At 45.9% G+C, this 12,679-nt stretch overlaps 1 protein-coding gene across 3 annotated transcripts in view; it reads left to right on the top strand.

The window, feature by feature from the left end:
* The window catches only part of Pla2g4c (phospholipase A2 group IVC), a 50,964-nt gene that overhangs the window by 24,371 nt on the left and 13,914 nt on the right, over positions 1-12,679 (top strand). For all 3 annotated transcript variants that reach the window (XM_045134222.1, XM_045134220.1, XM_045134221.1), the window contains exons 10-14: positions 4,000-4,062; positions 4,443-4,580; positions 5,685-5,852; positions 11,199-11,294; positions 12,427-12,581. In XM_045134222.1, the coding sequence (XP_044990157.1) occupies positions 4,000-4,062; positions 4,443-4,580; positions 5,685-5,852; positions 11,199-11,294; positions 12,427-12,581 (620 nt within the window). The remainder of the gene's footprint in view (positions 1-3,999; positions 4,063-4,442; positions 4,581-5,684; positions 5,853-11,198; positions 11,295-12,426; positions 12,582-12,679) is intronic.

Here is a 12,679-nt window from a genome sequence, read left to right as displayed (position 1 = left end):
TACTGCGGAATCAAACCTGGGTCCTTTGGCTTTGCAAACAAGCACCTAAACTGCTAAGCCATCTATCCAGCCCCTCATTCATTTTTTAAATGGTTGCCTCAAACTATCCCTAGGCCATGGCAGCGATATGCAAGTTTTTCACTGAGTCCAGTTAGCAGGTGAATGTTCCTCCAGGGTTTGTCTGTCTTCACTGCCTATCAATTAAAAAATATGTATAATATATTATATATATATATATATATATATATATATATGTTGCACACTTGTATATAATAGAGTATATATTATACTTTTTGTAATACTATCATATATACTTATTAACAGTTTTTACTATTTTTTTTTTTTTTTTGAGATAGGGTCTCACTGTAGTCCAGGCTGACCTGGAACTCACTCTGTAGTCTCAGGCTGGTCTTGAACTTACAGCAGTCCTCTTACCTCTGCCTCATGTGTACTGGGATTAGAGGCATGTGTCAACATGCCCAGCTGTTTATTAGGCATTTTAAATAAATGTTATTTATTTCTTTTTAAGGAGAAAGAGAGATGAGAGACACAGAAAGAGATGTAGAGAGAATGAGCACGCCAGAGCCTCCTGCCACTGCAAACAAGCTCCAGAAACTTTGTGCATCTGGCTTTATGTGGGCACTGGGGAACCAAATCCAGTTCCTTAGGCTTTGTAAGAGAACATCCTTAACCACTGAGCCATCTCTCCAGCCCTGTTCATTAGTTGTTTTTAATTAGCAGTCGTCCTCATTTCCCGCTCCCCCTCCTCATCCTCTCTCCTCACTAGTGGGACGTGTGGAAAGAAAATCCACATGCACTGCTGGTAGTACAAAGTAGTGCAACCTCCGTGGAAATCCGTGTGCAGGTTTCTCACAGAATTGAAGGTAGATCTGTACCTGGGCATACACTCATAGGACTCTATATCCTACCACAGAGATATTTGTTCATCCATGTTTGTTGCTGCTCTACTTACTATAGCTAGGAAATTGAACCAGCTGAGATGTTCATCAGCAAATGAGTGGATAAAGAAAATGTGGAATTCTATTAAGCTGTCAGTAAAAATGAAATCACATTTGTAGGAAAATGGGTAGAACGTATATAAATACTATAACTTTAAAGAGTTGTTAGAAGTTGTATAGCAGTAAGTCATATAGGAAAATTCTCTTAACAATTCTTTGAAACTATATTTGCAAGAAAATGTAAAATAAAAGAAAATATAAAATAGATATAAAATAAATTAAGATATACATATATGTTTATAATTTAAAATATTTTATTTATTTATTGGAGAGAGAGAGAAAGAGAAAGAGGCAAAGAAAGAGAGAAAGGGCATAGTAGAGCATGCACCACCTTGTGTATCTGGCTTTACATGGATATTGGAGAATCAAACCTGGGCCCTTTGACTTTTCAAGCAAGCACTTTAACTGCTGAGCCATCTCTTCAACCTTAAAGCCTTTTTAAAAAATATTTTATATTTATTTATTTTACAGAGAAAAAGGGAGGGAGGGGGAGAGACAGAGAAAGAATGGGCACACCAGAGGCTCCAGCCACTACAAACAAACTCCAGACGTGTGCACCCCTTTGTGCATCTGGCTAACATGGGTCCTGGGGAATCAAACCTAGATCCCTTGGCTTTATAGGCAGATGTCTTAACTACTAAGCCATTCCCCTAGCCCCTTAAAGCCTTTTTAAAAAATAAAGCATTTTCACCAGGCATGGTGATGTATGCCTTTAATCCTAGCACTCAGGAGGCAGAGGTAGGAGAATCACTGAGTTTGAGGCCACCCTGAGACTACATAGTTAATTCCAGGTCAGCCTGGGCCCGAGTGAGACCCTACCTTGAAAAACCAAAAGATAAATAAAGCATTTTCAATTTATTTATGTGCAATCAGAGAAAGAGATAAAGAGAGAAAAGGCATACTAAGGCCTCTAGCCACTGCAAATGAACTCCAAACACATGTGCAATCTTGTGCATCTGGCTTTACGTGGGTCCTGGGGGATCGAACCTGGGTCCTTAGGCTTTACAGGCATGCTCCTTAACCACTGATCCATCTCTCTTTTTCTTATAATTTATCATAATGTAATGTCCTATAATATAATAAAATATGATTATAAATAAACTAGATATTATATATAATATATATTACATGCACTGCTTCAGGTAGTGTTTTGTCTTGGTATGTAGCACGGGACAACCCTAGTATTCATTGTGTTGCCCACACTAACCTTGAAGTTGAGGCACTCCTTGTGTTTCAGCCTTTTGAATGCTGAGATCACAGGCATGCAACATCACACCCAGTTTACATAAGTAGTGTTAAAAAAAATAGGAGAAAGTGGGCTGGAGAGATGGCTTAGCAGTTAAGGCGCTTGCCTGTGAAGCCTAAGGACCCATGTTCAACTCTCCAGATTCCCATGTAAGCCAGATACACAAAGGTGAGGCAAGGCACATGCCCACTAGGTGGCATGAGTGTCTGACGTTCGATTGCAGTGGCTGAGGCTCTAGCATGCCAGTTCTCTCTCTATGTCTCTCTTGCTCTCTCTAAAATAAAATAAAATAGCCGGGCGTGGTGGCGCATTCCTTTAATCCCAGCACTCGGGAGGCAGAGGTAGGAGGATTGCCATGAGTTCAAGGCCACTCTGAGACTACAGAGTGATTTCCAGGTCAGCCTGAGCTAGAGTGAGACCCTACCTCAAAAAAGAAAAAGAAAAAAAAAAAAAACAGGCAGAAAGTGAGGAAAGGCATAGAGAGAGAGATTTAAATTTTTATTATTTTTTAAAGAAAATTATGTAGTAATATATGAAATTTGTATATAGATAAAATTATACAAACACTATATAGAGTTTGATGGTGCAGGCCTGTAACCCCAGCTACTGAGAGAGCGGATGCAGCAGGGTCTACCTAGGCCACAGGATGAGTGACCTCTGTTCTTTTTGTCTCTACGAATGTGTCTGTTCTAAATGCTGGACTCAATGCGTATTCATGCTGAAATGCTCAATTCATGCTGAAACCAGAACTCCCCGGTGATAGTATCAAGAGAGGAGAGTCTCTCGGCGGTAACCATGTTCACAAGGGTGGAGCCTCATGGTTGGGATTAGAAATGAAGCCCCAGAAAGCCAGCTAGTCCCCTCTGCTGTGAAGATGCTGCAAGCAGGTGCCACATAAACTTGCAGAGAGCAGATCCTCCCAGACATGGGATCTGCTGACCCTTGATGTTGGACTTCCCAGCTCTAGAAGAGTGAGCAACAAACCTCTGCTGTGTACAAGCACCCCAGGCTGAGGAACTTTGTTAGAGACTTAGGATATCCTCTAAGCTGGACTGTATGCTTTTTTTTTTGAGGCAAGCCCAACAGACTTGCCTTTTTTTTTAAAAAAAAAAAATTTTTTTGTTAATTTTTATTTATTGATTTGATAGCAGCAAACAGACAGAGAGAGAGAGAGAGAGAGAATGGGTGTGCCAGGGTCTCTGACGTGTGTGACCCCTTGTGCATCTGGCTACATGGGCCCTGTGGAACTGAGCCTCAAACCAGGGTCCTTAGGCTTCACAGGCAAGCGCTTAACCACTAAGCCATCTCTCCAGCCCCAGACTGGCCTTTTTTGTGCGAGAGAGAGAGAGAGAATTCGTGTACCAGGGCCTCCGGCCATTGCAACTGAACTCCAGACGTGAGCCACCCAGTGTGCATGTGTGACCTTGTGCACTTTTGTCACCTTGAGTCTGGCTTACATGGGACCTGGAGAGTTGAACATGGGTCCTTAGGCTTCGCAGGCAAGTGCCTTAACTGCCAAGCCATCTCTCCAGCCCTGGACTATACGCTTCTCGGTCCTTCTGACTCTGACTGACCTCAGCATAACAGACATTGTGGCGTGCGTGTGTGTGTATGTGTGTGTGTGTGTGTGTGTGTGTGTGTGTGTAACAGTGACATTCCAATCATCTGTTGATGGTGGGTTTGGTTAGTGTGGCCAGAGCTGTATGAATGTTCCTCACAGAGCCATTTTGACAGGCAAGGAAACCGAGGCTCCCATGCTGATGGAGAAGCAGCAGACACAAAACGTCTTGTCTCTCGGTATGAATCCACTTTGGGGATGGGATAGGGCCAGGGGCAGGGTGGGGAGGGCATGTGGTTTCTCATCTTCCCAGGTGAAGTTCTCCAGAAGCAGTCTAGAAGGGTGAGAGTGAGGAGAGACAGGAGCCCAGTGCTGGGCAGTCCTGCCTCTGCCCTCACCTGGAGCAAGGGAGTTGGGTTCTATACATGCCGACCAGCAGCTGGGGTGGGCGTGGGAGGAATGTCCACTTGCCTCATTGACTTTGCTAAGAAAGCACATGGAAGTTGGCCTTTGGACATAGCATCATGGAAGGGATCCCAAGAGGATTTTTCAGAGTAAAGTGGTGATGGTGACCACATACTCTTACGTGTGGATTTTTTTAAATTCCTTAATGAAACAGAGACAGATGCGAACAAAGCATGGACCAAGGTGGACGAAGCAGTCTTGGAATTAGTGATAGCTTATGTGGAGGACCCGAATGACCCCGGCATCCAGGACAAGTTACAAGCCCTGCAGAAGGTGCTGGGTGACGAGAGAGGTTTGTGCACAGGGACACGTTGCAGACCATCCAGGGGCACGCTGGGGAAGTTGGTGACCATGAGAGCAGGGGAGGTGAGGCCTGGGACCAGCAGGTGGACATACCACAAAGACTGGACATTCTTTTCTCTTCACCCTCCCTCTCTGCTCTCAAGAGGCAAGTGTCAGGCCCACATTTGCCAGGCAGGATGTATATAAACAGCTGGGGCAGAGGGGCATGAGAGAGAAGGAGGACATCTAACCAGGCAGCAGTCATAACCTTCTGGTCAGCAGCCCAGGATGTCACTTTTTTTAGGTAATGAAAAATAAGGCACAGAAAGGTTTAGTGACATATCTGAGGCCACACAGCTTATGAGCAGCAGAATGGGTTTCAGACCCAAGGACTCAGGCTCCAATGTCTTTAGCAGCTATCCTGTAATGGCAAGAAGCCAATAAATAAATAAATAAATAAAGGCTTTGTGAGAAATCTTCCTATTTGGAAGTACTGTTGACTAGTTTGTATTTATTTTAGGACATGGAATGGGGTGCTCATATATCACATATGAAGGTAGGAAGAGGCCCAGGATTTGTCAGTTGCCGCTGGTGAACCACAGAGGACAGAGCCCTGGGGGAGCAGCTCAGCTGCGTGAGCTCCAGCACATGGCCCAACCTCTCTGTGCCTCTGTACTCCCCATCCATATAGACAGGACGGATAGTTCTCCCCCTTCCTTTGGGAATGTGGTGAAGGTTAAAGGATAGAAGGTGTACAGAGTGCTCGGAGATGGGCCTGGCACGTGCCAGGTGCACAATGATGGCACAGACGGCAGACAGTTGAGCAGCTCCCCGTTGGTGGGTGTGGACAAACGTGGGAGAAGAGACAGCTGGGCCCTGAGGCACGCCAGCATGGGAAATCTGAGTAGAGGCAGAAGCGCAGGCAGAGGAGACAGGAGAACAGACAGACAGTGCTGTGGTTACCTCTGGGCAAAGGGGACAGCGGGCCACCTGGGGAAGACACTGTCTGTGGCGGAGTTACTGATGAAAGAGGAGATGGAGTGGGGTAAGGCTGGCTCTGGGCAGTTGACACAGACCCAGTCTGAGGGGTGATGACCTGGTTTTCTTGGCGTAGGTGAGTGTCATGAGCTGGAACACAGCTGGTTGGCTAAGATGGCCCAGAACTGGAGTGAGGTCTCCCCTGGGCAGCGAGAGCAGTTTCTGGAATACCTGGTATATTGCTTCACGAGGAAAAGTGGGCCTGCCACATATACGCCATATACAATGCAGACATGGACAAGAGGTAAGCACCAGTGCCTGGCGGCCTCCCTTCTTTCCTTGTCCCCACCTTACTTGTGCTGTTGCGGTGACAAAATGCCTGACAAACGCAACTTATGGAAAGAAGGTATATTCCAGTTCTCAGTTCGAGAGCACAGTCTGTCCTGGCAGAGAAGTCATGGCGGCCGGAACACAAGTCAGAGGGTCAAACTCCATCCTCAGTCAGGAAGGAGAGCGAGAGGGAGGGGGAGAGAGATAGAGGCGGGTAGGTGGATTTGTGGAAGGAGGGGGGAGTGCTGGTGCTAGCTCATGTTTTCATTTATATTAGGCCTAGGACCCCAGCCCATGAGATGGCACTGCCCACATTCCGGGTGGATCTTCTGTGCTCAGTTAACCCTCTGTGGAAGCACCCTCACAGAGCTGCCAGAGGTGTTTCTTGGGTGATGTTTAAGTGTAGTCAAGTTGACAATGAAGATTAACCACGAGGGGCTGGGGAGATGGCACAAGGGGAACATGGGGAATGTGCCTGCTGCTAAGCAAGGACTTGAGTTTGGATTGCCAGCACCCATGTAAAGTGCTGATGTGGTGGTGTGATCCTAGAACTGGTGAGTGGAGACAGGAGGATCCCTGGAGCTTGATGACCAGCTTTCATGCTCAATTGATGAGTCCTAGGCTCGAAGAAGAATCTTGTCCCAATGGATGTGATGGAAAATGATTGAAGCCAGAACTTGACATTGATTTCTGACCTATACTTGCATGCACACAGACACACATATGAACACGAATACACACACACACACACACACACACACACACACACACCAGCCACCCTCTTTGCACCATCCTGCAGGATGCTGCTGCTGGGTGTGACATGCCCTCGTGCTGCCGCCTTCTGTCCTGGATGTCCTGACTTGTCAGCACAGTGCAGGCCTGTGTGGGTTGCAGAGGGAAAGTGACAAGTCAGGTGCCTGCCCGGGATGACCTGATGTCCCAAGGAAGAGGTGGAGAATAGGCAAGAAAGCTAACCACACACAAGATTGTCCCCTCTGGGCTGAATTTCATGGAACAAGAAAGGAAGAGAACAGGTGCCCCTGAGAAGTTCTGAGAGTGATGGGAAATAGACGAGGGCCAGAAAAGACACAGAGGTGCTCACTGAAGGCCACTGCCTGACATGACCCAGACAACATGGACTGCCCTGCACAACAGCCTGAGTCTACTTTTAATCACATAAGGCTGCTTTTGTTTTTGATCATCTGCCCAGAGTCCAAGCATAGACACACCCAGGGGCTCCATGATCAGTTAATGCACAGCTTCCCTCTAGGAAGGTGTGGTGGTTTCAATCAGATGTGCCCCATAACCTCACATGCTCTGAACGTTATGTTACCCAGCTGGTGGCAGTTTGGGAGGTGGAACCTTGCCTGTTGTTGGTAGCAGGCTTAAGGGTGTTATAGCCAACTGCCTCTTGCCAGACAGAGTTCACTCTTGTTTTTTGTTTGTTTGTTTGTTGGTTTATTTTTTGAGGTAGGGTCTCACTCTAGCCCAGGCTGACCTGGAACCCACTATGTAGTCTCAGGGTGGCCTGGAACTCACGGTGATCCTGCCACCTGTGCCTCCCGAGTGCTGGGATTAAAGGCGCGTGGCACCACACCTGGCCAGCTCATTTCCTTACTGCCACGTTCTACCTGCTATGGCAGAGGTGATGCCCAGCCTCTGCTCATGGCATGCTTTCTCTGCCATCATGAAGCTTCCCTGAGACTGTAAACCTCAATCACAACTTTCTTCCCATCCGCTGCTTCTGGTCAGGCGCTTTGTCCCGGCAACGAGAAGGTGACCAACAGAAGAGCAGCAGGGTGTGCTGTCTTGAACTGTCTTTAGACTCTTCCTTCCTCCCCACCTTCTTTCTCCCTCTTACATAAACTGCTCCTTTCCTGTGTTTCCTGTGTACAATTTCAGTAGTGAGCCAACTGCTTCCTCGACATCCCCAAGCTTTTATTGGCCGGGCACCATGAGGTGGAGTTGAGAAAGAAGAGTCTTCAGGGTGGGATGGCTGGGAGACAGCCAGTGTCAGGGAGCCCCCTGACCAGGCAAATGTCAAGAAAACCAGGCTTGACCACAGGCTCCAGTGCTACGAATGAGAAGCCCAGGCTCTGCTCCCTGGAGGCCATGCAGAGGCATAGCTTGCTACCTGAGGTGGTGAGGATCTAGCTCTGTGCTCAAGTAGGACCTTCATCCTAACTTACCACGTGATGTTATCCAATGATGTGTATGACTTTACCTTTGCGGATAAACCAAACGCCAGGCTTTGGGAGACGAGGTAGGGGGATCACAAGTTTAGGCCTTGCTTGGACTACACGGTAAGACCCTGTCTCAAAATGCTAAAAAAACAAAAGAAAAAAGCCAGGCATGGTGGCCCATGCCTTTAATCCCAGCATTCGGGAGGCAGAGGTAGGAGGATCACTGTGAGTTCAAGGCCACCCTGAGACTACATAGTCCATTCCAGGTCAGCCTGAGCCAGAGTGAGACACTACCTTAAAAAAAGGGGGGGGGGGAGAATGTTTGTTTAGAATCCCCCAGTGAGGTATAAAGTGGGGGACATGAAATAATAAAGAGTGTGCAGGGAAGTATAAAGCATTGGCATTCATGTTGTTAGGATCCTATCGCAGTCAGCATGAGGTAGCAGAGTTATTCTGATAAACAGAGCCAGAAAGATGCATCTCCGTCCATATAGTGAGCCCCCAGTCCTTGCAGGATCCATATCTGAAGATCCACTTGACTGTGAAGTGTTTTTTATATTTGTGCCTGTACTGCACATATCCATACTTTTTTCTTACCCCCGAACAATACAGCATGATGACTACATAACATTTACATCATGAGTGCACTCGTCTCCGCACAATAACTTAAACATGCAAGAGAATGTGAATAAGCTATATGCAAATATTGTGCCATTTTACACAAGGGACTTTACAGCCTCAGATTTTGGGGTTCACAGTGGGTCCTAGAACCAGTTCCTCCCTTAAATACCAAGGGATGGTTATACATTTATATTTTTTGTTTACTTTTGTCTAGAGCTCTCTGTCTATCCACATCTATTTCTGTATACTTATGTCTACCCATCCCTATATTTAGTTTTGAGGAATTGACTCAAAGGATTGCTGGGATTGGAAATCCCAGAATCACAGTGGAGACCAACAGCCTTGACCCTGGCGGGATGTGCTCTGTTCTTGAGGCCAGATTCCCTCCTCTCGGAAAACCTTAGCTTTGGTCTTAAGGCCTTCAACTGATGGGATGAGGCCTGACCGCCTGTGGAGAATACAGTAGTCCCCATTTATGCAAGGTTTTGCTTCCTGCATTTTGGCTACCTGTTGTCACAAAAGGGTGAGCACAGATATTTTGAGAGAGAGAGACCATGTTCATATACATTTAATTCCAGCATATTGTTATAATTATTTTATTTTCAGTTATAGCTGGTAATGTCTTACTGTGCCCAATTTATAAGCTAAACTTTATATAGGTATGTACGTATGTATGGAAAAAATATACATGGGGTTCAGTGCTCTTTGTGGTTTCAAGCATTCACTAGAGTTCCTAAAACGTATTCCCCATAGATAAAGGAGCTCTATTGACATGGAGCCAACTGACATATCCATGTCTACAAAATACTTTTACGCCTACGCCTGGATTAGTGTTTGAGGAGATAACCGATTACCATACTTGGTTCTTGTTGACCATCATGGCAAAGCACACAATAAGGGCTTCAGGCTAGGTGTACTCTCTTGTCTATTTCTCATAAAACTATATGTCTGGTTGTACAGAGGAGAACCAAGAGGTTAAGAAACTCTCAGGGTGGCAAAACTAGCATGTGAAGAAGCTCAAGTTGATACAAGGAGAAATCCAATTCCCATCCTTGTCTAGCTCAAGGCTCGCCTCCCTACTCACCTTTTCCTATTGCCATTCTGCCAGCCCCTGGGAGAAAGGGTAATATAGGAAGACAAGTGGGGCGAGCCAAGCGGAGGCTGGCATGGCATGGTGACTGGGTGGAGAAAATATACATACATATACATATATATATATATATATACACATACATATATACATACACACACATATATATATTAACTTATTTGTAAGCAGAGAGAGGGAGGCAGGGAGGGAGAGGATGGGTGCATCAGGGCCTCTAGCCATGCAAATGAACCTCAGATACATGTGCCACTTAGTGTATCTGGCTTTACACAGGTACTGGGAAATTGAACCTGAGTCCTTAGGCTTTGTGGGCAAGTGCTTTAACCACTTAGCCATCTCTCCAGCCCAATAGTGTATATAGTTTTAAAAGACTGGCAGATGAGGGCAAAAGCAGAATCATCCAGGAGATAATGAGAAGGAAGAATGGGCAGGTGTGGGCTGTAGCCCACTATAACAGGTGAGGAAGAAAAGACCTCAGGGTTAATGAGCAGGTGTATTCCCTGAGTGATTTAACATTGAATGGAACCAGGAAGATTCTGGGAACTTACAAAGTTCCTGGAAAATTCTGCCTGGTTCTCTAGCTTATCAATGAGAGAAAGCTGGTTGCCCCCCAATGTCCAGATAGTCACATAGTCAATCAATGACTCACCATCATGACTCCGTGTCATCACTTTTCCTGCTGCAGCCAAAACCTCTGAGCCTCTAGACATCGTTTATGGTCCTGCTCAAGCTGTCATGACATTTTCACAGACCAAGACATCCCAGAAACAAACATTACTTTCTAAAAGTCTCAGAGGGCTCTAGTCCATCGACAGGGTGCTGGCAAGAGCCACTCCTCCTGAGGTCTCAGCCTGCAGATGCACAGTCACCTTGACTCTGTGTCCTCTTGTGGGCTTTCCTCCAGATGGACCTTCCAATTGGCTTCCTCATCCATATGGACACAAATCCTATTGGATTCGGGTCTCATTCTGATGACCTTCATTTTATTTTATTTCTCACTGTTGCCCAGGATGACCTGGAATTTACTCTGTAGTTTCAAGGTGGCTTCAAACTCTCAGGAATCTTCCTACCTCTGCCTTTGGAGTGCTAGGATTAAAGGCGTGTACCACCACACCTGGCTTTATTTTAGTTTTAGACTGGTTCTGGGCTGCAGAGATTGCTCGTGGTTAAGGCACTTCTCTGCAAAGCCTGATAACCTGGGTTTGATTCCCCATTATCCAAGTAAAGCCAGATGCACAAAGAGGCATTTTATTTTTTAATTTTAATTAGTCTTAGTTTTTTCTTCCTTAAAGGTTCTGTCTCTGTATCTGGTCACATTGTAGGTTGGAGCTTCACTATTAGACTTTCAGAGAGTGAAGAGACATCATTCCTTGATTTTCACCTCATCACTTTCCATCTCTCCATCTAGGAACACTCTGGGACATTTATACTTTTCTGACTAAAACTAGCACTTGCTGTTGGAAGTGGGAGTGGGGAACGATCAACAACTTCCTCTATGAACATGGTGAGAAAGTTCTTCTTCCTGATCTGTCCTGCGGATGCGGTGGGCTGTGGAGAATGAGTGACGTGAAGCAAGCTCCGAGCTATGAGGGTGAGGTGTAAGGTGCCTTTTGGTCTGACTGGAGGAGCCTTTCCATGGTGCTAGTTCATCACAAGAGGTGTCCAGCCTCAATGGCATCAGGTAAAGGCATGGAGAAAGGGTCACCCCTGAAAAGCTGATGGTTTTCTGTGGCTCTGAAAAGATGCAAGGAAGCAGCATTTTTTTTTTTTTATTTTACATGAGCTAACCTCAATCATTAAGGTAAAATTGACTTCAGCCTTCAGGCCAATTATAATCTCCCTAAACGCCTTTCTGCATGGTATATGAATGTCTTCACCCAAGACCATGCTGAGCCCTATATATTTGAAAGATTCCCTCTCCTTTTACTCTCCTGTGATAAGACCATCATGAACACCTGTGAGATGGATGTCTTTGTACAATTAAGGAAAAGTCTCATTCTCCATGAGGATAAGTTCTAAAATCTGTCCAACTTGGTCAGTATTGTCTGTGGACTAAGAAGTTGTATTAGTCTGTTTTCTGTAGCTGTAGCAAATGGCCCCAGGTGGGATATGTTATAAAGAAAGGAGTTTATCTAACCCTTGGTATTGGAAGCTGAAAAGTTCACTTTGTCAATCTCTGATGAGGGCCTTTGTGACTGCATTATGACATGGTGAAGAAGTAGTAAGGCAAATGGCCATGTGTAGGAGGGGCAGTCATGGGTGGCCACACTGTATAACTACTTTAAACTGTCTCAAGAACTAATTCATTCCATGAGACGAGCATGAATAATTTCCAAGGGTGGTAACTCCATGGCCACCGAATCCCACTTCTTAAATGTTCCACTATCTCTTGCCTTCACATTGCTGATCAGCTTCCAGAACATAAGCCTGTGGGGGACACACTCAAACCATATACAAAGCACAGCAGAGACAAACCCTGTCTGGTTGTGGACTCATACCCACTCACCCCTCCAGAGGCTCTGTATTGAGCAGAGGCGCACAGCTGTTTGTGCACAAAGCTGTTATTCCCATATCCACATTCTGGTCTTTGTATAGATCAGTGCAGAATCAACTGGGTCTCTTCTTGGGCTCTGCAGGTAACATCACAGATGAGGTGATGCACAGCCGGGAATTCCTCCACCTGGTGGATGCTGGCTTTGCCATCAACACTGCATACCCGCTTGTTCTGCCCCCGACCCGGGAAGTACATCTCATCCTCTCCTTTGACTTCAGTGCTGGAGATCCTTTAGAGGTAACTGAGAAGAAACATGTGGGGCAATGAGTAGATCACTGGGTGGGCACAGGGCAAGCAGAGAGAGAGAGAGAGAGAGATGGAAGAGAGACAGACAG

The sequence above is a fragment of the Jaculus jaculus genome, chromosome 14 (assembly GCF_020740685.1).
Source record: "Jaculus jaculus isolate mJacJac1 chromosome 14, mJacJac1.mat.Y.cur, whole genome shotgun sequence".
Taxonomy (NCBI): domain Eukaryota; kingdom Metazoa; phylum Chordata; class Mammalia; order Rodentia; family Dipodidae; genus Jaculus; species Jaculus jaculus.
The sequence above is the reverse complement of the archived record's forward strand: the minus strand, read 5'-3'. Positions and strand labels throughout refer to the sequence as shown.